Source organism: Sceloporus occidentalis, unplaced genomic scaffold (genome assembly GCF_023333645.1).
Source record: "Sceloporus occidentalis isolate IW3139 unplaced genomic scaffold, rSceOcc1.0.p SCAF_3, whole genome shotgun sequence".
NCBI classification, from domain to species: domain Eukaryota; kingdom Metazoa; phylum Chordata; class Lepidosauria; order Squamata; family Phrynosomatidae; genus Sceloporus; species Sceloporus occidentalis.
Window position 1 is genome coordinate 118,314,085 of NW_028316983.1, and position 27,193 is coordinate 118,341,277.

The 27,193-nt window shown below is 42.5% G+C and overlaps 1 protein-coding gene across 1 annotated transcript in view; it reads left to right on the top strand.

The window, feature by feature from the left end:
- Window positions 1-9,666: 9,666 nt before the first annotated feature.
- Window positions 9,667-27,193, top strand: part of SEC16B (SEC16 homolog B, endoplasmic reticulum export factor) — a 51,965-nt gene continuing 34,438 nt past the window's right edge. Inside the window, 13 exon segments of the mRNA XM_089518322.1 lie at window positions 9,667-9,728; window positions 11,468-11,795; window positions 12,568-12,659; window positions 13,354-13,468; window positions 15,813-15,963; window positions 16,562-16,709; window positions 17,367-17,524; window positions 19,404-19,465; window positions 20,930-21,065; window positions 22,175-22,405; window positions 23,171-23,268; window positions 23,391-23,472; window positions 26,920-27,037. Coding sequence (XP_089374448.1) covers window positions 11,530-11,795; window positions 12,568-12,659; window positions 13,354-13,468; window positions 15,813-15,963; window positions 16,562-16,709; window positions 17,367-17,524; window positions 19,404-19,465; window positions 20,930-21,065; window positions 22,175-22,405; window positions 23,171-23,268; window positions 23,391-23,472; window positions 26,920-27,037 — 1,657 coding nt within the window. The 5' untranslated portion in view covers window positions 9,667-9,728; window positions 11,468-11,529.

Here is a 27,193-nt window from a genome sequence, read left to right on the forward strand (position 1 = left end):
GTAATGAAAATAAAATGTGCTTATTTTGGCAATTACTCCATCATTTTATTATTATCCTCCCTGATGTATAATAGAAGTGAATCTTGGAATGAAAGAAGTGAGTCTTTAAGGTGTGTTTTAAAACATCCAAAGAGGGGACTAGTCACAGGTTTCAGAAGGAATTCCACAGTAACTTTCCCTAGATTGCTGTGTCTGTTTTATTTTTATTTTTATTTATTCTGAGTAGTGCCATGTACACAGATGGCACTGTATAAATAGATTAGATGATATCATCATCATCATCATCATCATCTCCTCCTCCTCCTCCTCCTCCTTGACCTGATGACTAATAAAGAAGCAGAGCCATGAACAGAGGTAAATCTGAAGTTCTGAGCAGGTTCACAAGTGCCCTGGTCCCAGACCATGAAGTACCATGAAGGTCAACCAGTGCCTTAAACTGAATCCTGAAATGAATCTCTTCCCAGTGTATATAATGTAGGATCAGGCCCAGTGCCACAATATAGAACAAGTGATGGGGCTACTAGTGGTTGCACTACCACTGCTTCCTGGTCCATCACTGTTATTGTTGTCACTGCCATTGATCACTTGCTTACCTGTTGTGATGGCAGGCAGAAATAGCACTGATTGAAGCTGTACTACTAGTACTGGGGTATCATCTGGAAATATCCCCAAATCTCTTCACAACAGCTCACCAGCTCTGGCTCATCCTAACGGAACTAGTCTAATTAATCTGGTGGTGTCAAGGAGTTTAAGGACAACACCTGGAGATCCAGCCAATACCCCACTGCCACTCAGCCACCCTGTAGTCTTCACTGCAAGCAGACTGCCTCTGGAGAGAGGATGGAGTGGGGAAAGCTCAAGTAGGAGGGATGATCCAAGCTTTTGAGCTGCATCATTGAGATGTCTGCTACCACTGGCTTAATTATGCAGGTCCTGCCCTGATGATGTGTGCACACGGGGGGTTATTTTTGCTTGGGTACTTAGGATTCCATTTGGTACATCCACCGTTCTCAATCCTGCTCACACAACCCTGGGGGTGTTATGCACTAATTACGTTTATAAATTTGGTGTCAAATTCTTTGGTATGTTTCTGTGGCAAGGAGAAGAAGAGATAAATTATGCAAGCATGTAATGATGTAAATTATGTCTGCCTCCAAACGCTGCAAGATAGTCACATGGTGTCACAGAAATACACAAAATAGCACATTTGCATGTCATTATTTATGTACTTTGTTTAGTTGCAGGGCTTGGGTCTTTCTGGTTGTGAAAGTGTTTCCTGTTTTCTCCTATCATGAACATTTTAGAACTTGTTTGCAGGCGTTTTTTTTCTCCCTTACTGTAAGCCAAAGGTGAAGAAATTGCCCTGGTAGGTCTCCTGTCCCACCTACCCCAATCTCCTTCCTGCAACCCACCAAATTTCTTTAAGCCGCTGCGCGACAACATTTTCAATTGGTAGTAGCAGTTGGGAATCACCTGGAAATATCTCCAAACCACCTCGCAACATGATGATCTATTATCAGTACACCAAGACCCAAAACTTTAAAAAAGCCACAAACTGCAGGAGGGAAAAATTGTAGTAAGGTGTGTTTTTGCAAAGTATGTGCCAATGCAGGTTGCCAGGGGGCGATGTCATTTAAAATGGCCCACACTGCAACTCTTTACCTCTGCTGTACACAACATATTCAGGGAAGTTGAGAGGGAAAGTTCAGAAGCCTTGATAACAGGGATGGCCAATTATGGTCCTTCAAATATTGTTAAATGCAATTCCTATAAGTCTTGGTGTAGTAGTCAGTAGTGAGGGATGCTGGAAGTTGTAATCTGACAGTATCTGGAGGGCTGCATGTTTCTCACCCCAGTTTAGAAAACAAAAATGTCTGAAGGGCTTCCTCCCCATCCTGTCCCAATTCACTTAGTCTATTTCTGGTTTCTAAGGCATTGTTTGAAGTCCCTCCCTGCAATTCTGAGATCTAGAAACTTTGTTTAAAAAAATAATATCAGGATTTTCAGCCTCTGAAGCACTGGTTTTAACTGCTACAATCATGTTTCTCTGGGAAAGTGAAATCCCCCCTTCCCCGGTTTTCGTAATCTGCCAAGAATTTAGCCTTTTGGCTATTTTTACCAATAGCCATCAAGCTGTGCATGGATAAAAAAAATATTCTTATTTTAACCCAAGCTTAAATTTTAAAGAAATCCTGTAAATAATGTATCTTCCTGAATTATGGATGTTGGAGTGTCCTGGTCTATTTTGTAGACCAAAGGAACCTTTTTAATTACAGAGCCCTCAGTAGAATAGATAAAAAATGCTTTGTTTTCTATTCTGTCAATTAACTGGTGTGCCTTTTCATGAAAGATTCAGAGGAAAGAATGAAAATTGTCTCTGGGGATATTGTGAACTCCTCTGCAGAAGCACTATGGAACTTCTATATGCATAGAAGTGGGATGTTCAACTGGCATGAAGTTGTCAAAGTTCCTCCCCTTGACACCAGCTGAAGCTCTTTCTGGCCTGAGTTACCCATGCAGCAGAACGGGATGGAGGAATCTTGGGGCTATGTGTGGAAGTGCTGCTGACCCTTGTGAAAGAAACTACATTCCAGCAAATAAAAGTCTAGTCCAGTGGTCTCCAGACTTTTTGCGCTACCACTCCCTTTCTTCTTTGGTGACACCCACAGCACCTGCTTCTGGATATTAGGTCTGCTGTTTGTGCAAGATCGGCTGTTTGTGCAAATGAGCAGGTTGGTAGTTCGAGGCTCATGTGCTGGATATTGGGGTGAGCTCCCATCACTAATCCCAGCTTCTGCCAACCTAGCAATTCGAAAGCATGCAAATGCAAGTAGATGAATAGGTACCACTTGGATGGGAAGGCAGTCATGCTGGCCACATGACCACAGGGTAGTATCTGACAACACTGGCTCTAAGGCTTAGTTAAAGAGATGAGCATTGCCCCCTATGATCGGACATGACTTGAGAACCTTGTCAACGGAATGCCCTTACCTTTACCTTTTGTTTGTGCAACACCCCTCCAGCCACTGGCATCTATCTAAGCTGCGCCCAACTTGACTCTGCCTCATGCGTGAATACAGCAGCACAGCAGCCCAGATCTTCCTCCCTCTCACTCACACCAGCCTTACAGAAAAGGAAGGCTGGCTGTTCTGTTGCTGCTCCCAGGGTGACTGGGTACCAAGGCAGTAGCAACTGAATAGCTGGTTTAGTGGCGACAGAAAAGCCTCTCACCCTTGTTGGCTTTGCAGCAAAAGCCAGCATGGATGAGGCTTCTCAGTCACTGCTCGACTGGCTGTTCGGTTGCTGCTCCCAAGGTGACTGGGTGTTAAGGGAGAAGCTTCTCCCTAATGAAGAATGGCTCTCAATCCTTTGCCAGGACAGAACGGGGTGGTGCAACAGGATTCCCACTAGAAGCCTGGCAAAGATGCACTCTCAATCTGAAAGAGACAAGGGTCTCGTTCTAAGAATAGACCCCAGAGACATGCCTTCCCCACACAACTTCAAATTGCCCCCCCAAAAAACCAAAACAAAACATTGGCGGGTTACAGACCGCCCTCAAGCGGCCATTCTCCCGCCGCCGCCATTCACTGCGGAGGGACGCCCCAGTGGCCAGACCGCGAGGCTTCCCGGCGCAGCGAAAAAGGAGCGCCGAAACTTGTGGCTTTTCTAATGTTGGATTGCAACCTCTATGATTGTTACCTATTCTGGATGTGCTGATGGAAGTTGGTGTCCTGCAACACCTCTAGGGAAACCATCAGTTGCCCACCTCTCCATTAGAAAGATGAGACCTGTCTTCAGCCCCTTCAGCTGGCATCAAAACAAAGCCTAGAGTCTCTACTATAAAATCGGTATTAACTTTTTTGAGAGTATAGCAGAGCGAAGCTTCATAAAAATGTCTGGATAGGTGACACTACTAAGTGGAATCATTGATCCCAAATGTTGGACTAACAGGTTTGAACAACATCCGTAAGATTTGTGTCTGCTTCTTCTTCACTGGTGACATCAAACCCCAGTTGTGGCCTTGTAAAATTAGAAAAATGACCTGCCCGTTAATACCCACACTTGCACTGAAACTGAAATAGTTAAAAGTGGTCCTGTACCAAGGATCACACATTGATCAGATTGGTGATTCTATTTGAGAAATAAGAAGACTAGGAATGGGAAGGGCTATGAAAGAACTAGATATATGTGTATCATTGAAAAACATAGGAAACATACACAGCTGTATTATTCACATACAGCCCAAGCAAATTAATTCAGTTAGTTGGTACAAACACATTAGATTTGTCAGAACATTTCTTTAACCAGGTGGCAGTGCTAGAAACAAACCATTGCTTCCATTAAGATATCAGTCTAAGGAGGAAATTCCATATTCTTTAAAAACCTAAGTTTATATCTGTGTTTTCCTTTGTTCTGGTTTCGCATGAAGTACTGAAAACAGCAAGAAAGTGCTTAGCTGAGAACCCATGCTGAACTTCCATGATTGTGGTGGAAACCACCTCCGTCAGAAGTCAAAAAGTGCCAAAATCTTAATAAAGAGACCTACCTAATCTCATGGGTGGCTTCACATGGAAGCCACATTTTACAGTTGTGCTCCTGTTTCAAAAGTTGGAGGCTGTTTTTCTCACATATGAGAACAAGTGTGAATGTATTACAAAGGTGAGCAAAACCACCTGGGAGAGAAAGGCCAGTGAGCTGAAATGTTACTTTTATAGCCCATGTTCCAGAGGAAAAATCATATTACTCTCTTATAGGGAAAAACACAAAGAGCCTCTGGGGCACAAAGATATTGAGGCATAAACATTTAACAGGTGAGAGCATCTGGCACAGAAGCAGTATTACATAGGTATTAGTACCGGGACAATGAGAGAGAAATGTGAAATAGAAATAAATAGGTGCAGATTTGTCCTGAAGAGAAAAACATTATATCCAGGTAGCAAATATTCTGCACTAAACCTTTGGTTCTTAGTTGTCACAAACATGAAAAACTGCCTTATACTGGATGGAAATATTGCTCTGTGTAGAGCTTGGAAAGGAACTCTAGGAGGCATATCTGCCCCATCTAAGGAAAAGGAGAAGGCTTGGATAATGTGTGCACCTTTAACCCTTTGACAAAGTTTCACCACGACTACTTTGAAAGTTATTTATTTTAAAACCTTTTACAAAACAAAGTGAATGTGGAGAGTATGTGCCCAAATCCAGTGCAAAAACTGGGTTTAAATTATGGGAATATCCCACAAAAGCGGGATCGTTTTCAGACACATCGGGGGAATTGAGCCTTAATCTGACATTAACTCGCACAGAAAGTGGACAAAATTGACCACTTTTTACATTCAGGAAAATCTCGAAAGTAAAAAGTGGCTGATTTTGTCCACTTTTTGTGTGGATTGATATCGGATTAATGCTCAATGAGTCTGAAAATGATCCCGCTTTTGCAGGATTTGTCCACTTTCTGTGCAGATTAATTTTGGATTAAGACTCAGTGAGTCTGAAAACGATCCCGCTCCTGTTTCTGCACGATATTTGGCTGATTCCCTCCCATGAATGCTCAAAACCATACAATTGCTATAGGTCTTATTGTGTGCCTTCAAGTGACTTATGAAGGCAAACCTATCACAAGGATTTTCTTGGATAGATTTGTTCAGACAAGAAATGCCTTTGCCTTCCTCTGAGGCTGAGAGATTGTGACTCGTCCATGGTCACCCAGTGAGTTTCTATGGCTGAGCAGGGATTTGAACAGTGGGTTCCTCGGAGCCCTAGGCTGCATCTGCTTTGCTGAATTAATGCAGTTTGACACTGCTTTAACCCTCACTGCTGAGTGCTATGGGATTCTGGGGTTCTGAGAGTCTTTGTGGCTGAAGTATACACATGAATTTTATATTTAAATACTGTTCTACGTATTGTAATATAAATATTGCGTAGATCTCTTAATATGTGCATTTTATGCATCTTAAAATGTGTATTTTATGTAACGATTGTGTTTTAACTGATAATCTGCCTCGAGCTGTGAGGACGTATGTAAGAAATAAAATTATTATTACTATTATTATTATTATTATTATTATTATTATTATTACTATTACTCAAGATAAATAATAAATATAAATAAATTTGTAGTTTTGGAAGACATTTAGCCTTCTCTTTCAAGAGAGCTCTGGTGCCACAACAAACTACAAATCTCAGAATTCCAGAGGATGTGATAGTTAAAGTGGTGTCAACCTGGATTATTTCTGCAGTGTGGATGCAGCCCCAAACTAACACCGAAAGCACTACACCAGGTTGGCCCTGTAGCGGCAGGTAGAGCCTAAAATCTATTTTCCAACTCGATTTTCCACATAGACCATGCCAAAAACCTATCTATTATCTGTATCGTGTGTGTGACTCGGGCACTAATCCTCACAATCCTTTCCAAACTGCATCCGCACTGCGGAAATAATGCGGTTCGACCCCACTTTAGTTCTCCCATTCCCAGAATTCCATAGCATTGGGCCATGGCATTTAAATTGGGGTCAGACTGCATTATTTCTGCAGTGAGGATGCAGGGCAGATTCCATCAAACTCTTCTCTATGCTTCAGCTAACCCAGGAGGTCCACTGAAAAGCATCACAGAGTATCTCCAATGATAAATCTGCCTGTCTTCCTGAAATGACCTTCTCCTCATGGCGGTGCTAACTATACCATTGAGCTTTTCCCTCACTCTGTGCTCCAGCTAATAGATCCCTCTGGGAACCAGAGTCCCCCTTCGAAGGTTCCGGGCAGCTGACGTGGCAGAGAGAGAGAGGAGGCAAGCTAATGCTTCATTAAGAGGCAGCCCTTGTTTGCCAGGATGGGATGCAGCAGCCTCAGCCAAGGCTTTCAGTTGTTGGTAGGCAGTGTAAGTATCCCTTTAAAAGGACTACAAAGAGAATAATAATAATAATAATAACAACAACAGGGGCCTGGGAGGGGGGAGTTTTCCAAATTAGGAAAGTTAGGAAGAAAGGTAAAATGCATGAAAATAAAGCATCTCTTTTACTACACTCTTAGAAAAGTAAGACTCATTGGGCAATGAGGATCTCTTCTCCTTTGGCTTGTTAGCATCATGCATAAACATGGTTTCTCCAGCATCTCAAGGCACTGACATAATGTACACAACTTTGCTGTAGAGTTTCCAGACTGAATTGTGACTGGTGGATTTTAATGTCCAAAAACGATTAAGCTGAGGGTTAGGATTTTGTGGCATATGCTGGAAACCTCATTCATTAAAACAATTAAAATTAAAAAATAAAGAGGAGAGGATTAAAAGGGTGAAATGCAATGTGAATTCCCAATTATTATTATTAACCTTTATTTATAAATAATGATTGGGAATTCACATTGCATTGGAGAGGGGAATCTCCAGGACACTGTCCTGAAGCACATCTATGGATGTGATGCTAGTACTGTTTGATTTCCCTGGGTTTGGGGTGCAATAATTCAGTTTGACACCACTTTAATGGCCGTGGCTCCATGCTGTGGAATCCTGGGAATTGTAGTTTCTCGTGGCACTAGAACTCTTTGACAGAGAAGGCTAAATATCTCACAAAACTACACTTCCTAGGATTCCATAGCATTGAGCCTCAGCAGTTAAAGCGGTGTCAAAGTGGATGATTTCTGCAGTGTGGATGCAACCTTGGAAAACCTTCCAGTTTGAATCCAGGAAAGGAAAGTGATTTGGCGGCCTAGTGCTCAGCCTAAATTTCCTTTTCAGAACCTTTATACTGTAATCTACTATGTTTTGAATGTCAAGCAAAAATGAAAATATAGAAATGTCCTCCCTTGCTTGCCTGTTCATTTCCCCCATTCACCCAGTTCTAGAACAGGAGAAAAGTGGAGCCTAAGGGGAGGAGGTTATCCCACCATCCTGTGCTACTGGACCTATCCAGTGGAGGTGGTGAACTAGATCTCCCCTGATGCCTAGAGAATCACTGCAGCCATGATCTCTCTGTCACAGTGCTCTCTCTCCCACCTCTATGATTCGATGCACTTAATTCTGGATCCCCTTTAAAGAGCTGCTGTGTCAGGATTATGTTGTTGTTGTTGTTGTATGCCTTCAAGTCATTTCCAATTTATGGTGGCCCAATCATTTTATCTTGGCAAGTTTCATTCAGAGGGGATTTACTCCTCTAAGGCTGAGAAAGTGTGACTTGCCCAAGTGGGTTTCCATGGCTGAGCTGGGAATCGAATCAAATCCTGGTCTCAAGGAAACATACAGGGGTAGCCGTGTTGGCCATATAGCAAACCCAGCACAATATACATGTTGCAAGCTTTTGAAGCTCCACTGGCTTCTTCATCAGGCAAGGTGTTAAAAACCATACAGGAGGGGAAAAAGTGAAGATGTTAGTCCTAGGCCTGCATTTTGCTCTTTCTGTTCTCAGTCCAGATGGTACAGGCGGGTATTTCTTGCAGGCTGGCACCTCCTCCTTCTGGCCATATGGCAGAGGAGATCTGTGACCTGCAGGAGGAGATCCCTCTTATTACCACCCTAGATGCCTTGAAGAAGGCTGTCAAGATGGATCTCTTCCGGTGGGCCTTCCCAGACTGACCTCCCGAAGAATCATAGAATCATAGAAAGAAGGATACACCCATCCATCTTTAACGGTCCATTCCATTTTTGATTATTTAAGATTTGTTATTGATGCACTATTTTAATTGTTTGAATTTTTACTATTTTAATAGTGGGAGGGTTTAGGGGTTAATTGCTACATTGTATTGTCTTTTTGTATTTTTATCTTATGTGATAATCCCGCCTCGATCCACAGGGAGAGGCGGGAAATATAAATAAGTCATTATTATTATTATTATTAATTGGGAGATTCTCAAATTTTAGGAAATTTAAGAGCCCATACACACAGGCTAAAATAAAGCATCTTTGGGTCACTTTGGAGGTATGCTGTTTAAATGCTGCATGCGTCCTAAGAGGCCAGAATCCGCACCAAAGCCATTCTCCAGTACTAAGGACTGGAGTGCAGCTTTGGCACAGCTTCTGACCTCTTAAGATGTGTGTGTCATTTAAACAGCATACCTCCAAAGTGACCTGAAGCAGCTTTATTTTGACCTGTCTGTACGGGCCCTTTACATCCATTTGCAACACAAAAAAGACACTTCCCTTGCCTCCAGAGTTATAGTGTCAGAGTCCAATACTCAGATTACTACACTGTGATAAAAATGACAACCTCACTTGCACATTCTGTTATGAGGGGAGGCAGCCAATCGACTATAGGAAAATTGCAGCTCTTCATCATTTAAAAAAGTAGTTTGGGTCCCTCATTGTTGCAGTGATATTTGAAGATGTGGTGGGGAAAAACATTGCAAATGGTTCTCCCACACCACAATTTAAAAAACTAATAATCCTTCATTCTGGGTCCCTGCACTTTTAACATGCAGGGAAGCCTTGATCCAGTTTTCTTTTTGGAAGGGGGTGTACTGTGTGATTAAGGACCCAGTCTCCTGTTTACAAGCAGCTACAGGTAATTTTGTCCTCAGGCAGGCAAAGAGCCCTTTGCCCTGTTCAGTCAGTGTTACGAAACGGACTGGGACTTTGGCACATGAAAAAGCGAGGAGTGCTGATGACCCAGAGAGAGCTGAGAAGCAGTCAGGCATCCAGTGATGTGGCAGGCGGACTTTGATAGGTGCCTTTGGGGATGTGCCAAGCTGAGCCTAGAGGGAGAGAGAAGATGGTGGTCTCATTTTTAAGCAGGTCTGTGTAGGTAAGGAGAGAGTGAGAGAGCGTGTACATGGATGGGAACACCATTGCACTGTTTACTCAGTTTATTTTGGATTTGTTCCAAGGTGTCTGATAATGTGATTGTCCTTTTGCCTGGTCTAGGATGGGGGTTGAAATGGGTCTAAGCCTTTGCAAATGTTAAATCTGGGCACTAGACAGTTTTGGAGGAGACAAGTGAAATCTCCTGGTCCAAATCCAATTGGTAATCCCAAGGAGAGAGGAGCCATTGAAACGATGGGCATTTGATAATTCAGCATTTGCATCTGTTTCTGTGATTCAGTATGTCTGGTTGGGACGATCAGCTGGACTTTGGCCTATAACGTTGGACAGCACGAAATGTTGTACCTGTTGGATCAATAACGATGAATGATGCAGATGGCAGAGGAATGTGTGGGTTTAAAAAAATTTATCTCAAAACATGGTTTTGGAGGAATTTTTGCAGGTGTGGTTTGAAAATGGCAATACAAAAGTTAAGAGAGCCAGCTATGAGCCAGTAGCCTTCAGATATGTTATATTTCACTCTAGCCATAAATTTACCACTTGGGCAAACCACATTTTCCCCCTGGCCAATGGCACAAGGCTGTTATAAGATATTGAGGTAATATAGTGCAAGTAGTCTGAGCCGATAGAAGAAGTCCTTAATCATCACTGCCGCCGCCACCACCATTATCATCACCATTATTAAAAGTAATAGCACTATTGCGTATTACAAACACTGAGTTCAATCATGATGAAAGCTGTCTGTACTCTACCAGATATGTAAAAATGTGCCCAGAATGTCAGATGTTCAAAGTTTCTTTTTTAAAAAGAATAGATCTGTATGTATTTTCACAGCTTTGTTAAATGCTACTGCATTTATTTCATCCAGACTTGGAAGAATTTGGAATATTAAGACAAAAAATGAAGTGGCAGAAGAAGCAGGAATAGCACAGGGGGCAGAAGCATTTATTTGCACCCATGCTCTTCTCTTAGCAAAATGGCTTGGGCCCCATTGGAGATCACCACCAACAGGCAATATATTGGGGAGAGAGAGACAAAGCCTTTTCCAAGCCCCCAGTATGCATCAAACCAACCTTCCTGAAAGCAAATCAAAAGGAATAGTCTAGACAAGGTGACCCAAGAAATGGGAAGATTGTTGTACATTTGGGTCTCTTGGGCCAGTGCTGCTGCTCTTGGAGATGGATACATGTTTTAAGGCTAGAAGAACATGCTAATACACTAGGCTGCCCTGTGGCTGCATAATTTGTCTAAACTTGCAGTTCTGTGCTTACTTACCTGTCTGAGTACATATATCTAGGATTGTACTATTAAATGAACATATGTTACTCCACACTACCTAGGTTTCTAGTCCTCTCCCTTCCAAAGGAAACTGAATCAGTGTCCACAAAGAAATGGCAGAAAGATATCCAGGACACTGGAGGGTCTTCCTCATATTTATGTGGACCACTTCTACAGATGCTGACTCTTGCTTTATAGCAGTGATTTCCAAACTCTGGTCCTCCAAAAGGTTTAGATTTCAGCTCTCAGAAGGCTCACCCATCTTGGCCAATCATCTGGGATTTTGAAAGTTGAAGTCCAAAACACCTGGAAGGCAAGAATTTGGGAAACACTGCTTTATAGCATAGTTTTACAACCATGAAGGCTACAAATCCTGAGTGTCTCTCTTGTTTTGAAGGTGTTCTCCTTTCACTTTATCACCTGTGGTTACTCTTATGCTTTCAGGAATCTGGAACAATTTTAGCACTAAGAAAAAACAAAGAAAAAAACATCTACAGAAGACCTAGATGGACCGTTGGGTTCCACCACCAAAGCAACCCTGGCCACAAGGAAGCCATACAGCCTGGACTGAGGGCTACAGGAGGGGCCCATGGCCCCCACCTCCATATTCAAGGCATAACAATGAGTGGATGTACCACCATGAACCCTGGCCGGGGCCGCAACTAAATGCCCAAGTGGAATACCACCATCCCACACATCATTCAGCATTTATGAGACCAAATTCTGGGGCAGATTATTATGAAAGCAGCTATCCCAATTGGCCACATTCAAGGTAAGGCTGATGTGCAGAAATTAATATTCATCACCTGTGAAGAAATCTTGCCATAAGAAAAACCTGTGATAGGTTTGGCTTAGGGTTGTCATAAGTCAGAAATGACTTGAAGGGCCATGACAACAACAATGACAAAAGAACTGAAAGACACCTAGGTGGAGTTAAGCCATTTGGGCTTCCTCATCTAAACTTAAGGGAATAGCCCCCTAGACTTTGCCCACTCCTCACATAATGGAAACCTATTGTGTATGAACTAGGTCTGTGTATTTCCTCTGCCAGGTCTGCTCTGTGGTCGCACTCCTTCTCCCTGTTTTCACACTTTACCCATCAGTTGTCTTCCTTTCTTCCCTTCTTGTTCAATTTGACCCCTGTCCAGACTCTAGTTTGCTCTAGAGAGCAAGGATAATGAAGTGGTTTGAGCATTGGATTATGAGTCTGGAGATCAGGGTTCAGTTCCCTGCTTGGCCATGGAAACCCACTGGGTGACCTTGTGTGAGTCACACACTCTCAGCCCCAGAAAACCCTGTGATTGACTCACCATAAGTCAGAAATAACTTGAAGGCACACAACAAGAAGGTGAGATATATGCCATTTTTATAATAATAATAATGGTTGTTACAGTCAATTATTATCCCAAATAGCAATTTCTAGAATGGTTTGATGAACCCGCCTCTTGCTTCCTTATCCTTGCAAACAGACTAATTTAGACAGCTGCCCAAAGCAGATTTCTTTGTCTTTCTTTTTACTCACTCCTTTTCTGCTTACGCTTCAGGCAAGGTTATGAGGATTTGAATCGCAGATTGGTGGAAGATTATACATATGGAAGTGCCCAAAGATATCCTCAAGCTCAGCATGGTGAAAGAGGTATTTCACAGAAGGGGAACCCTCCCTCCCCCACTTTATGAAATGCTTGTTAAAACATACCACAAAGTAGAATAATCTTGAATATTTGGAATCAGGCTATGTATTTGTGAAATTTTGCTCCTCTGCCTTTAACAGCAGCCTAATATGAAGATATTTGTCAGGTGACACTTTCCTGTTATTTATGTCTAGGTGAAAAAATGCTTTTCATGCTATATTTCTGCATATCAGGCTGATGGTAAGGCAGGGGTATGCATGACTCTTTAGACATTATGGGACTGCAACTGTTTTGGCTTAACATTGGCTATGCTGGCTAGGGCTGATGGGAGCTGCAATTGAACAGTATCTGGATGAGCACAAGCTGTCCACTTTGTGTTATAGCAGAGTTTTAGATAATAACTTTCAAGAAGTAATAATGACTTCTTACTATTAATGTCATGAAGAAAATTTAGTGGCTCATTATGTTGCTTACATTTTTTTACTACTTTTTTTGTTATATTTAGGAAAAACATTTTAGGATTGATAATGAAATTTTCTGCACAAAATGCCTCTAGAAGGCCTATAAAAGTAGTTTCAAAAAGTAACTAGATGGACTTTGCTTGCCCTGATTGGTGTCTGTATTGTAGTATTATCATTTGTAAATGTTACTGATGCCTGGAAGTAGAGCTATTCCTTTCTATTTTCTCTGAGTATGTAGACCCAAGAGAGAGAGATACCTGGGGCAAAGGTGCAAATTCCTGGATCCAAAATTACAGCGGAGATTACCATCCAAGCAGTGAATTTGTAGGACGTAATGATTTGACACCAACGAGGTAAGAATTTGAGGGGGCGGGAAACACAAAATGTTACAGAACTGCAATTTCCATCTGCCCTGGCCAGAAAAGCCACCAGTGAGAATTGATGGGAAGTGAAGCCCAACTACATCTGATGGGTTAGAAGTTGCCCACTCTCTCTTAGAGATTTCTTCCTAATCTGTCATCTAATGTATTTAATGGGTATTGGCTCATGGTCTATCCAATGGCTCAAGAGCCTCACATTTCTTTCAGTATCCCTCCAGTATTCCCTCACTTCATGTTTTGGGGGCTTTTCCAAACTGAGTGCATTTCCAGGGTGCAGTCACTTGTCTACCTTTCAATTCATATGTGGCCTCCTAACAATAAGCAGCAACTTTTTTGCTCTAATTTTTTTTTTACAACAGTAGTGATCAGGTTTGGTACCAGGAAGAGGGCCTGTAACTACACAACTACAATGTGGCATAGTAGTTTGAAAACTGGACTCTGGAGAACAGGATTTGAATCCCTGTTCAGCCATGGAAAGGCACTGATCTTGGGCAAGTCATCCTCTCTTAGAGCTTGAACAGACAGGCCGAAATAAAGCTGCTTCGGGTCACTTTGGAGGTATGCTGTTTAAGTGACACACACATCTTAGGAGGCCAGAGGCTGCGCCAAAGCTGTGCTCTAGTCCTTAGGACTGGAGCATGGCTTTCATGTGGCTTCCAACCTCTTAAGACACATGCAGCATTTAAACAGCACACTCCTAAAGTGACCTGAAGCTGCTTTATTTTGGCCTGTCTGTTTGGGCCCTTCGTCTCAGAGGAAGGCAAAGGCAAACCCACTCTAAACAAATTTTGTCAAGAAAAGTCTATTGTAGGTTCGCCTTAGAGTAACCATAAATCAAAAATGACTTGAAGGCACACAACAGCAAAACTACACTCCTACATCGGAGCTAGAGCAATGGTGAATAGGATGGGATAAGAATTCAGTTCTGCCTGTTCTAATCCGAACAAAAGTGACAATTGAAATTCTGCAGCAAGTTCAGTTTTGCCAAGACTTACCATTTCCCATATTTTACATACAGTCAGCCCCTCACATTCACAGATTTTGCATCCACAGATCTGTATCCATGGATTGAACTATCCTTGTCTTGAAAATATTTCTGTTCCCTCTGCCCCCAAAAGCAAACTTTGATTTTACCATTTTATATAAGGGATCCAATTTTACTATGCCACTTTATATAATTAGACTTGGGCATTCACAAATTTTAGGACAGTTTGCCCTTCTTATACATGGATTTTTTATACACGGATTCAAGCATCCACGGTTTGAAAAAGTTCAAAAAAGTATACATTTCAAATATCAAACCTTGATTTTCCATTTTTTATAAGGGACACCATTTTGCTATGTCATTATATTTAATGGGACTTAAGCATCCACGGATTTTGTTATTCACGGGGGATCTTGGAACCAAACCGCAGCGGATAACAAGTGTCCACTCTATCTATGGGGGTCCTGGAATCAAACTACAGCAGATCTGTAATTGCACCTACAGTACTTTTTTCTAATCAAGGGAACAGGAAGGAGCTGTATGGGCACTACAGTGGCTCTTTTTGACCACTAGGAATTTTTTTTCACTAATGCTTTTCGTAGGAGATATCATTGCCTATGCATTTTCAAACATCTCTTTGTAGGCATCAGTTTTATTAGTGCAGGGAAAAGTAACCTTTAAATTCTCAGGAAATGAAATCTGCATCCCATACCATTTCCTACATTTTCTATGTAATTATGGGAGGCATGCAGTTCCCCCTGACTTTAATCCATAGGTAGATCATGATATGATCCTGATAATGTTGAAGGGCTATGGTTCAGGTGACTTTTGGCCCCTTACTTTGGAAGAGAAAGTCCCAGCCTTTTCACTGGGCAAATTCTCTGGGCGAATTCAGAGGACAGCTTCCTTGTTGTCAAAATTAGTAGTCGTTTTGGTTTGGCGAAGCACGAAGGTATGATAGCATGTCACGCTTCTAAAATGTCCTTGAGGCATCCTGCATCTCTCCCGTCGAAGAAGCGTTCGTGGACCAGCCATTTTTTGAATAACACGCTATCACACCTTCATGCTTCAGGAACGCTCCAGGAATCTTTTGTCCACAGTAAGGCTCCATGTGATAAGCTCCTTAGTCCTGTCCAGATTATAGTACACATTTCAGAAGGAAATGGATACCTAGGGCAGACTCCTAATCTATTCACATTCCAGCAAGGAAAGCAATAGGCAGTTGAGTGCAAAATCAAATGTCATGCTTTCTCTTGAGTACATCTTTTTTGTGATAATGTCTCTGAGAGGATATGCCCAACAGACTTTAATCCAAACCTTTTTCTTCTGCAGATCTAAGCAGCATGTTTCCTATGAAGACAGTTATGGGTTAAAGAAAAATGACCCCTCTGAGATCAACTACAGTTCTCATTTGCAACCACACCAGATTCAAAATTACTTCCAAGGAAACTTTCTGGAGAATGCCACAATTCCAGCACATGAGGTATCAACTTTGCAATATGTTCAGGGTATCTTTTATTCTGCCCTTATTCCAGCTGTCTCATGAGCATTTCTTAGCTGAGGTGGCCATGTGTCGTACTTAATAGGGCACCATCACCTATTTCAAGGGATGGCTGGTACAAGTTAAAAACCCATAAGAAAGGAGAGAAAGGGCTTGAACTTGTCCATGAACAGATGACCTGCACACCTGTAGCCAGGCAGCTGATTGAGATAGTGTGCAGTTTATTTGATCACAATCTATATTGTGCATTTCTATTCATTCTATTATTTTAATTATTTCTGTGTTAGTGTATGCATTACTATTGCAGTTATATTAATTATTTCTATGTTAGTGTATGCAGACATAAAAACCCTTCTTTGGTGATGCATTTCCCCTTTTGGATAATACATAAGTGTCTATTTTGCCCTCAATAGTCTCAGGGGAAGAAACTCCATTTATCTCAAATAAATGGATGTGCCCTGGGAATATCCACTTTTGCTTAGATGCAAAAGCATATGTGATTTATTTTGTTTTACCTTGATCCAGACCAACTTCCTCTCTCACGTATTCCTCCTGTTCTCACCTTCATTTCCCTATACAGGTTCCATTTGTTGAGGAGCCAAACCTCCTTCAACAGTATAAGGACTCAGGCCTCAGCTCCAGTACCTATGAGCTTAGCCAGTACATTGGTGATTCCTCCAACCACTATGAAGCAGCTCCTTCCAAGAACTGGAGCCCAATTCAAGGAGGTGAAGTATTCAAAGCCATTAACCTCTGGGATGAGGAAGATAGGGAAGATAAGCCATTGCTCAGGAGGCAGTCCTCTCTGCATAACTCTTCACACACATTTTTTGCTTTTTAAAATTATATATCTTTCTGTTCTTTTTATCTTTCAGTGGTTCTGCATTTTAATGCATGCAGATATAGCTATATCTTTAGTTTGGCCCCAAGCGTCATTTAGGAGGTTATATAAAGCAAAGGCTCAGTTCACACCTTATGGAATAGTAGTGGTCTTTGCATGAAGGCAACATGCACCACTGTACTTCTAAGGCAGGGATGGGAATTGTTGTGGCTCTGCATGCTCCCTACATTCTTCACCACTGGCAATGCTCAGAATTGCAGTCCCACAACTCTTGGAAGGCCACATGGTTCTCACCACTGATCCATATTCATGTGTTGTAATCACTACACTTGGAGGCCTCTACCCAGAAACTTCTGATAAGTAAAACCTGCTCCTCAATTTGAATTTGAAGAAATGTGTGAAAGCGACAGGCTTGTGTTCCTGCTTCCTTATAGAGTGCCTGCATCACACATTGCTTTTTAGGTGCTTATGAGAAAGGGGTCCAGGAATGACCCTGGCTTAAGATACTGACTAGTCACAAAGGATTTCTTTGCTTGTCATTTAGCAGAAGACTCATTAGCTGCTGTGCACCCTGTGGCACCCCAGAAGTTTTCCCTCCCCCATGTACCTATTTGCTTTGGAGCTGGGGGGCAGCTCATCCGAGGATGTCCTAATTATCCAGCAGAGGGGCAGCCTGCCCTTGTGGAAATACACAGCCTGGAGGTAACAATTAACTTGTCCCTTGGAAGTGATATACACGCGCACACACGCGCGCACACACACACACACAGACCAGCATTTTGGAAAGTTGCTTTTTGTATGACCACAAAATGGGGAATTCAGTGAGTTATAGTCCAAAAATGTAGCTCTTCTGAGTTCTGATTCCTACCATAAGAAATCAGAACAGTGGTGTTGCTTGGCTGTTCTTTCTGTCCGAATTTATTAGTTTCATTCTTTTTTCCTTGCCTTCCCATTCTCATTTGTTACTTGTGATCCCAGTCAGTCAAGAGCTGTGTTATATGAGGTCCTTTATCCACAGTGATGGGGATGTCTCTTACGTCTGTTAGCATTTTCAGTCATTGCTTGTCAGCAGATGGCATGTTTATTTGAAAACATCCACTAGAGAACCTCTCCTTTCTGACCATTTGACAGAAACATCCAGTGTGGGACAGTTTTATTTTGTTTTTGTTGCATGCATCACCATCATAAACACTTGAAATATGCTCTTAGAAAAGAAAGAATGTAGGATTCGGCAAGCACAAACAAAGTCTATATTCGGGAACCTCTCTATGAAATGACTACTGTAGGAGATAAGGGGAAAAAACTATGAGCCAGAAAGTCCAAATCTGTCCTTTGCCATGCATTTAGAAAGCAGCCCTAAGCAAACCAAGATCTTTCAGCCTCAGCTCTATTTTATAAACAGAATGATATTGCTGGTGTAGTTTTCAGGGCTATGATGTTGAAATAATATGTGTGAGTACTTTGAACATTTAGAAAATGTATCACATTTGTGAGTGGATTTACTGATGCAGTTAAGCCAAATAATGTGGTTATATGGCTATTCTGGTCCTGGGGGCTGGCTTGCCCGCCTGGGAGACTGATCTGGTGAGTTTAGTGGCACCAGATCCAAGCCCTTCTCCTGATATCCTTAGGTCTCCTTCCTGATGTCTTTCCACAGTTTTTTTCCTGTAGAGAGAGACAGGGAGTTCTTTATTGCTTTGCCTGTGCAAGGAGACCCCAGTTGGATGGCCAGGAGCACACAAGGAGAATCACCACTCAATGAGTTTAAGAGAAAGATATTTAAATATTAAAAATTTTGTTGTTCTGAACTGTTCTTGGGTTGGCCCCAAATCATGGCGACCCTGTGGATGAGACATCTCCAAAAACCCCTGTTCTCTACTGATCTGCTTAAATCCCGCAAATTCAGGCCTGTGACCTCCCTCATTGAGCCCACCCATCTGGCCTGTGGCCTTCCTCTCTTTCTACTACCTTTTATGTTTCCTAGCATTATCATCTTTTCTAGTGAGTCCTGTCTTCTTAAGATACTACAGTACCACAGTACTATAATCTCAGTTTCATCATCTTTGCTTCCAGGGAGAGTTCAGGCTTGATTTGATCCAAGGACTCACTTGCTTCTCTTTCTGGCTGTCCATGGTATTCTCAGCACTCTTGTCCATACCACATTTCGAATGAGTTGATTTTCTTTCTATTGGCTTTCTTCTTTGTCCAGCTCTTGCACTTGTACACAGTGATGGGGAATATAATGACTTGGACAATTCTGTCTTTAGTGCTCTGCTCTATATCTTTACACTTTAGGTTCTTGTCTAGTTATTTCATGGTTGCCCATTCCATCTTGATTCCCATTAAGATACCCCAGAGAAAACCATCTACCAAGCTGTCCTCCCTCCTGGCTGGTCTATATAATGCAAAGCACAGTATCCTATGGAAGACAGCACAAGCAGTGCAAGAAGGTATTAGAAGGGCTTGCAACTCCAGATGACTAAAATAAGTTGTACATATCTCACGATTAGTCTGGTCTGCATGCTGAGTGCAGGCAGGTATTATCAGGCTCCCACTCACCACATCCCTCCCTATTTCCTAGGTGATTTTACATGACACGCCTGAGCAAGAGGCAATGAGAGCCTTTCCAGGACCTCTAATCAGGTACAGGACCTCTGGAGGAATATAGTGATAAGATATCATCTTTCAGCATTGCCTAAATGCAGGCTTGGTATCAAGCAAACTGAGGCATCTGCTCAGGACAGCAGGGTGTTCAGAAGGATGACAGAATGGTAGATAGTGGCCTGTTACAGACTGCCAAGATAAAGCTGCTTTGAGTCTCTTTGGAGGTATGCTGTTTAAATGATGCATGCATCCTAAGAATCCGGAAGCTGCACCAAAGCTGCACTCCAGCACTTAGGAATGGAGTGTGGCTTTGGCGCGACCTCTGGACTCTTAGGACCCATGCATCATTTAAATAGCATACCTCCAAAGAGACTCGAAGCAGCTTTATTTTGGCAGTCTGTAACAGGCCAGTGGCAGGTGGATCTGATGCTGGGACACAATCCACCAGGAAATTCTCCTGAGGTAGCGCCATTGAAATGAATGATAACTGCATACTATCACAAGACTGCTCCTATGTTGTGTTTGCCATTTTGATGAGAATTGTACCGGGGAAAAAAAACTTCCAGTGTTATTCAGTGGAAGCATGCCAGTTGGATTATCTGTCTCTGGTACCAAAATACTTTGAGCTAAGGAGAGTGCCTCCCATTTAGGTCTCTTTTAACAGTGGAGTCAGAATATGAGGATGATGTAACATCATTTTGGAATAATAATTCATAATAGTAGTATGTATTTTTCCCTCAAAGAGGGAAAAATGCATGGTGAAGGGGGAACGAAATATAGACATTTCTTTGCTATCATGGAGTGTCATGGTTGTTTGGTCTTCCTATACAAGCAGCCAGGGTTTGCAAATGGTTTGTTTTTGCATTCCACAATCCTGGAGAAATTACTGGTATGTCAGGGAGTTAGTGTTATGGTTGCAGACAGAACACTCTTCTTAAAGCTGATTCCCAGCTAATAGTCCAGGGTGATTGGCTGATGTTCCATCAAAGGGAGCTGATGACAGGAAATGGTCTCCTAATAGCTAGGGATCAGCTATCCAGCTTTTGGAATGAAATACCCATCAGAGCAGGTGACAGTCATCCAGCTAGATGGAAGAAGCTGAGAAATAATTAGAGGCAATTTGGAGTTTCAGTTTGGATAGGAAAGGGAGGTGAGGGCGAGGAAGACAGGGAAGATTGTGTGTGTGTGTGTGAGAGAGAGAGAGATTGAGAGAGAGTGACATAGAGCTTTTCAGTGAGCGGAAAACTATGGTGTAGCCTGGGGTGAGATTCACAAATTGCTATCTGGGGAACCTGATGCAGGCTGATTATTTCTGTGTGCTTGCATTTACTTTGCCTTGCTTGCATACATGTAATATTTTCTTTATTGACAAAGACCCCTTAGGTCTCTACTGCTATCTTGTCCAGAAAGTAACATTGTCCCTGGAAGTTCTCACTGCTCAGGTAAATGGTGAGTGCGAAGCATTATTCTTCTGCCCATAGTCTAATTTTCTCCCTTTTCCAGAGAGGATCTGCACAAGATGGATGTGATGACTTTTTGCCAACGCAGAGCAGCCCCGGGCTGGAACCTGGCATCCAACCTTGGCAGAGATTCTGCCTTGCTTTGGAAACTGCTTCTCCTTCTTTGCCGACAGAATGGTGTATGTATCTCTTCCTGGGTATATTTTTGTAAATAGCAGATTGTGAGAGCCTTGGGTCCCTTGTGGTGTAATATTTCCCTTGCTTAGACTTCACTTTGCTTAGACTTCTTGGTGTGAAATCTTCCACAGACCTGTCCCTGTGGACTGGGCCCATACTGCACTTTTACTTGTCCAGCACCATTCATGTTGGACAGTTTTGTGCAGGAGAGTATCTCAGGGGATTGGCTCCTATCTTTGTGTTCTTATAGTAAACTGTTTTTCCTAAATATTCTGGATAAATGGTAAGGTCAGCCAAGAGCCGTTTGAAATTGTCTTTTGCACTCCATGGAGGATTGAAGATTTTTTTTAAGTTAAAAAATAGGAATTGGGGTATTGGGTAGCATAGAGATTGAACCTGGAGAGCAATCATGCAGCTCACAAACCATGCTTTAACTAGCCTTGAATTAATTTATGTGTGCCATAGTTTTAAAATTAATTAAATTAGTTAAAAATGTACCATATCCTCCAATATCTTACAGATGAAAACTGGGATATGTGTGGGAATTGTAGTTTTGTGAGACATTTAGCCTGCTCTGTTGGAGTGCTCTGGTGCCACAAGAAACTACAATTCCCATTATTCCATAGCATTGAACCATGGCAGTTAAAGTGGTGTCAAACTGGATTATTTCTGCGGTGCAGATGCAGTCTTAGTTAAGAAGAAGACAAAGGAGGAAAGTGGGAGTATATGTACTTGTTTTTTGATCTTATTGTGAGCTGCTTTGAATCTGAGTTTAAGAGAGGCTAAATATCTGTCCACATAATTAATCCTGTTTTTTCACATCAAGACCCTTAAACATTGTGCAAATAAGTAAATTGCAATAGAAACCATTAAGAAAGTAACATTTCTTTGAGAATTGATGCTGTGCATTAACTAAGAAAATAAAGATGCATTTGTATGCATATCTACTCAGAAGGAAGTCCTACTGAGGCCAGTAGAACCTGCTCCCAACTACATGTGTTTAATGTTTGGTTTCTATCCAAGTGAATGCATACAGTGTGGGATGTATGCAAACCCTTCCACACTTTAGATGCAATAAATTGCTGTGCTATTTCCTCTGTTGCCTCCATAGTCTATGGTAGGATCAGATATAGCTGAGCTGCTGATGCAAGACTGCAAGCACCGGGAGAGATACAAGAGACAAGAGCCAGTGGCCAATCTGATCAACCTGACAGATGAAGAGTGGTCAGTGCAGGGCTGCGGGGCCACAGATCTTCTCACAGGGGAGATCATTCCAAGTGCTGGCACACCACAGCAAAAAGTGGAAAAGTTCACCCAACTCCTCTACTATGGCAGAAAGAAAGTAAGCTGAAGGATCATGCCTTCCACAGTGCTCTTTTTGCATGCACACAAACAAACAAACACAGTCATTCTAGCATCAAGTGAGTACATGTGTGTGTGTGTTTCAGTGTGTGTGCATGCTATAGAAAGAGATACACACAGAGAGAACCATCATAAAATTAACTACAGCATTTAGAATTCAGAATGTTCTTCTCAGATGAAATCTGAGCAAAATACATTTAGGTGGAGCTGTGCTTTAAAGGGTTACTTTTAAGGCTTGCTGAAAGTACTTCATGAATGCAACTAAATACTGTACTAGTCAAAGCCCTGTCCATTTTGGACAAAAAGACTAAGCTTTGCATGCAGGAGGTCCCAGCTTGCACTTTGATATTTTATGAAAAGTATTTCAGGTTGCAGAGCTGGGAAAGACATCTGCCTGAGAATATGGGTGGCTATTTGTATTTTGTCAGAATAGACAATATTGGGCTAGATGGATGAGTGGTGTGACTTAGCCTGAGGCAGTTTCATCTTTTAATATGAAGGCGAGGGTATGGAGATTTCAGTCTTTTTCACCAGTCTTATTCTTAACCACCTCTTCCATCACTGAAGCCCATGCCCCAGGTGCAACATGGTCACTGAAATTCAGTAAGGGTGGTTAAGAACAAAATCTGCCATTACCACCCCTGAGCTGCATTTCTTCCTCATACTGGGGTGTGACAGAAGAGAGTGGAGGGCATGGGATGGAAAGCTAGAAAATGGCTTCTTATTGGTGCTTGCTTGCTTGCAGGAAGCTCTGGATTGGGCCATGAGAAACCAACTGTGGGGCCATGCTCTCTTTCTGTCAAGCAAGATGGACCTGAGGACCTACAGCTGGGTCCTGAGTGGGTGGGTAGAACCCATTGCCAGAAATGACCACTGCTTCATGATCTGTCCTCTGTTTTCAGTATTTCATTGCTTTTCATATCTACTAAAAATGTCCCCCCCCCCCCCCCCCGGTCTTATCATAGGTTTACTAGCACACTGGCCTTCAATGATCCTCTGCAGACACTTTTCCAGCTCATGTCTGGAAGGATACCTCAAGCATCTCAGGTACTGAATTCAGATACAGCTTCTGGTGCAGTAATAATAATAATAATAATAAATTTTATTTCTACCCCGCCCTTCCATGAATATGATCAGGGCGGCTTACAAAATTTATAAAAAACATTTCAATACAGGATAAAAATTCAGTATAACAGTTAAAAACATTACTACAAAAAACAAAAAGTGAAAAGCAGGAACAGGAAGCAATAAAATACACATGTCAGGGGCAAGGAAAAAGGGAAAAAGTTTACATCGGTCCGGAGTCAAAAGGGGAAAATAGGGGGCAGGAAAATAAACAGACGATCTAAGGTGGGAAGGCCAGCCGGAATAGATATGTTTTCAGCTGTTTTTTGAAGACAGCTAATGAGGCGGCGGAGCGAAGCTCTGCAGGGAGCTTATTCCAGAGTGAAGGGGCAGCAGTAGTAAAAGCCCTCTGTGAGGTCCGTGTAAGGTTAGCCCTAGGGACCTCCAACAATTTAGTCCCGGAAGTTCTGAGTGTGCGAGGCGGATTATATGGGGAGAGGCGGTCCTCCAAGTACCCTGGGCCCAAGCCATTTAGGGCTTTATAGGTCAAAACCAACACCTGTGGCAAGCAACTCTGTCAGGTCAGGGGACCTGGAGGAGGCCAGCAGACAGGCAAGAGAGATAGACAGACTATGACCAGCTGAAGCCAAGAAGCCAAACGACAAAAAGTAGCTTAATAGGATCAGGTGCCAGCATGTTGGCCCCTGTATTAGCTGAACTGGCAACTCTGGCCATCTGCAGTGATGGTTTTCCAATGAGCAGCAGAGAGCAGGCCAGCAACTCTGGTTAGTTGCCATGGTGGTACAGAGAATAAGGTCCTTGGTCCCTGTTCTGTTTGCTAGAATCTCTGATGTAAGGCTTTAGCAGTCTACTGAAACCAGCTCCTGATGAAGGCAGATACTTAATGTTTGGTTTGTTGTTGTTGTGTGCCTTTAAGTCATTTCCAACTTATGGCGACCCTATCACAGCATTTCTGGGGCTGGGAGTATGTGACTCACTCAATGTCACCCAATGGGTTTCCATGGCAGAGTGGGGAATTAAACCCTGGTCTCCATTATTCTAGGAAATTGGGAGGCTAGATTTGTTTTCTTCTAGGGCACCTCTTTGCTTTGACCCTTCTGTGGCTTATTAGAAGGAAGTAGACTCTTTGACTGTAAGTCTGCTGGATGGAGGTGTTTAATTATTTTGGTATGTAATTCAAGGTATTGAAAAGTATATGTGTTATTCTGTGCTATACAGTACATGCTGGCATAGATTGCCTGTTCTGGCCATCTACATTGCCAATGGCAGCATTGCCTCATCTGGAAATGTTATCCCAGTTAGCTGGCATCATTGTCCTGGCCAGGGAAACCTAGAGCAAAGCAATCTACTTCCTGACCCAGGCACCAATTACAGGAACATTCCTATAGTCAATGTCTGGGTGAGGATGGCATCACACATCATACACCTTTCCTCTTTTAGGAGGGAGGAGACAGGCTGGACAAAGCAAAATCCCAGGGGACAAATGATATTGGGGGTGAGGATGGCCATGTCATCATAAATTATTTGATCAATGAAGGGCATATGAGGGGTGTCAACTTAGTTCCCACCTCAAAGAACCTCCACTTCACTCCTGGCATGTGAGGACCAGCCTGCCATTTGATATCCAAGGGTACCGAAACACAGCTGTTCAAGAGCTGGAGTCTAGAATTCTGTTATGGTGATTTCTAGTACTGTGAGGAGGGAAGGATGTCTGAAAGATGTGAAGCGTAACTGAGAGACAAAATCAGAACTAAGTCAATGGATGAGTGTGTAAGGGCAAATCACACTTGAAAACAGGCTTGTGGGAAGGGGATTGTTCATCCCTCCCATCTTAGACAGGTGGACCACTTGCTAGCCAAACCTCTTGAAGTGATTAAGAGTAACATTTATATAAAGTGATAAAATCCCATTGCATGAGTTCATCCATTACTGGTATTGTGGTTTAACACAGATCTTGTGACTGCATCCCTGGCACAGTCTCAAAGATGGTAGGTTCCAGTTTCAGAGATTGCCAGTGCAAACAAGGTGCTCTGGATCAGAATGCATTATGTTTGTTAACTCCATCTTCATTCTTTGTGGCGGGGCCAATAAAAGGAAAGCCGTTCATATACTGATTCTATCTCATTTCGTGTAGAAAGGAGTACATGAAGCACTGATTAAAAAAAGAGGGACAAAACGGGTGTGTAGACCCAGTACTGGTACCCCTATGGGTCTACACACTCATTTTATCTCTCTTTACTGTCAGTTCTTCATGATAATAAAGATCTGGTATGGCTTGTATCAAAATGGCATCTGGTAGCTAGTCCATTCAAGCTGGAATTGTTTAGCACTTCAACTCTGAGAAGCCCTAGGCAGTGTGGGCTACAGTAGGAGTAGGTGAAGTCTACCTGTGGGTCATAAATGGCCTCCTGCCAGATCCTTAAAGTCTTCCAACCCCCCAGGTTACTCAAAAAATTCAATATGATTTTCAGACAATCTTGTGCCTGAAAATTTCACCCAAACAACTCAAAAATAGGTGAAACACCTCACACAAATACCTCTGTTTTCATCTTTATATTAGCCTGAAGAATGTCTCTTCTGGTTGCAATTCAGGCTGATGTATAGCCACATACAGAGGCATTTGATAGCCAGGATATGTGGGTATGGCCTACAGGGGGGATCAGGCAGTTAAAATTGGAGGCTGTGGTCCAGAAAATGTGGAGAACCAAAGTCCCCTTGCATCTGTTGTATCTGCTGCTGCTTGCTATGCATAAAACAGAACATAAGGCTGAGCTGCTTGGGCTGGATAACAGCTTCTCTGATTTGGACATAGTCCAAGTGGAAAAAATCTGGGCATGGGTACTGAGATCAGCAGGGGATGTTTTCTGTTCTGGAAGTGCTTCTTTTTATTGCCCCCTTCTTGATCATGTGCAGGTTTCACTGCTTGATTTGCCTTGTCTGAGGGAAAAAATAGCTGTGCATGACAGCAGGGTCTCCCAGCATAATTCTGAATCTGCTGGCCTCTCCATCCTCTCTGGTGGTAGGGCCAAGGCTGCTGAGGAAAGGTTCAATAAGGCAGAAGGTTGATGACAAGATGTTGATACCATTCCATGTAGTGGTTGTTCTGTTGGATGGTAACATGGAAGCAGACATGCCAATATTGTAGAGGTATTTTTGAGGCCTTAGGCTTCTGCTGATTTTCAGGGGAACTCTGTTGAACGTCTTCTGCTGAATTTATGAACTTAAGTAAGGCAATTGTCAACCAATATCATATGAAGATATCTGTCTGATTTCTTCCCACACGTGCAGATTTCTTCCCTCTGAGACCTGCATCTGTCAGCAGAGGTAAAGTTTAAAGTATTACAGTTTATAATGCATGTTTTGCCTCATTTTTCCATTTTTCTTCAACCCTCCCCTCTTCTACTACAGTGCTGTGGGGATGAGAAATGGGGTGACTGGAGGCTCCACTTGGCTGTTATCCTGTCCAATCAAGTAGGAGGCAAGGAGTTGAATCCCAGGGCTATTGTCACCATGGGAGATACATTGGGTGAGAAGTTTTTTAAAGGCAACATAACTCATGGAGAAAAAGAAGACCACACCCTTATCTCCAGCTCTTTTACTTGGGAACAACATGGCCACTTTTCTCCTGTGGTTGTTTCGCTTGGTTGTAGCAGGTGGGAAAAACAATTTGTCACCTCTTTTC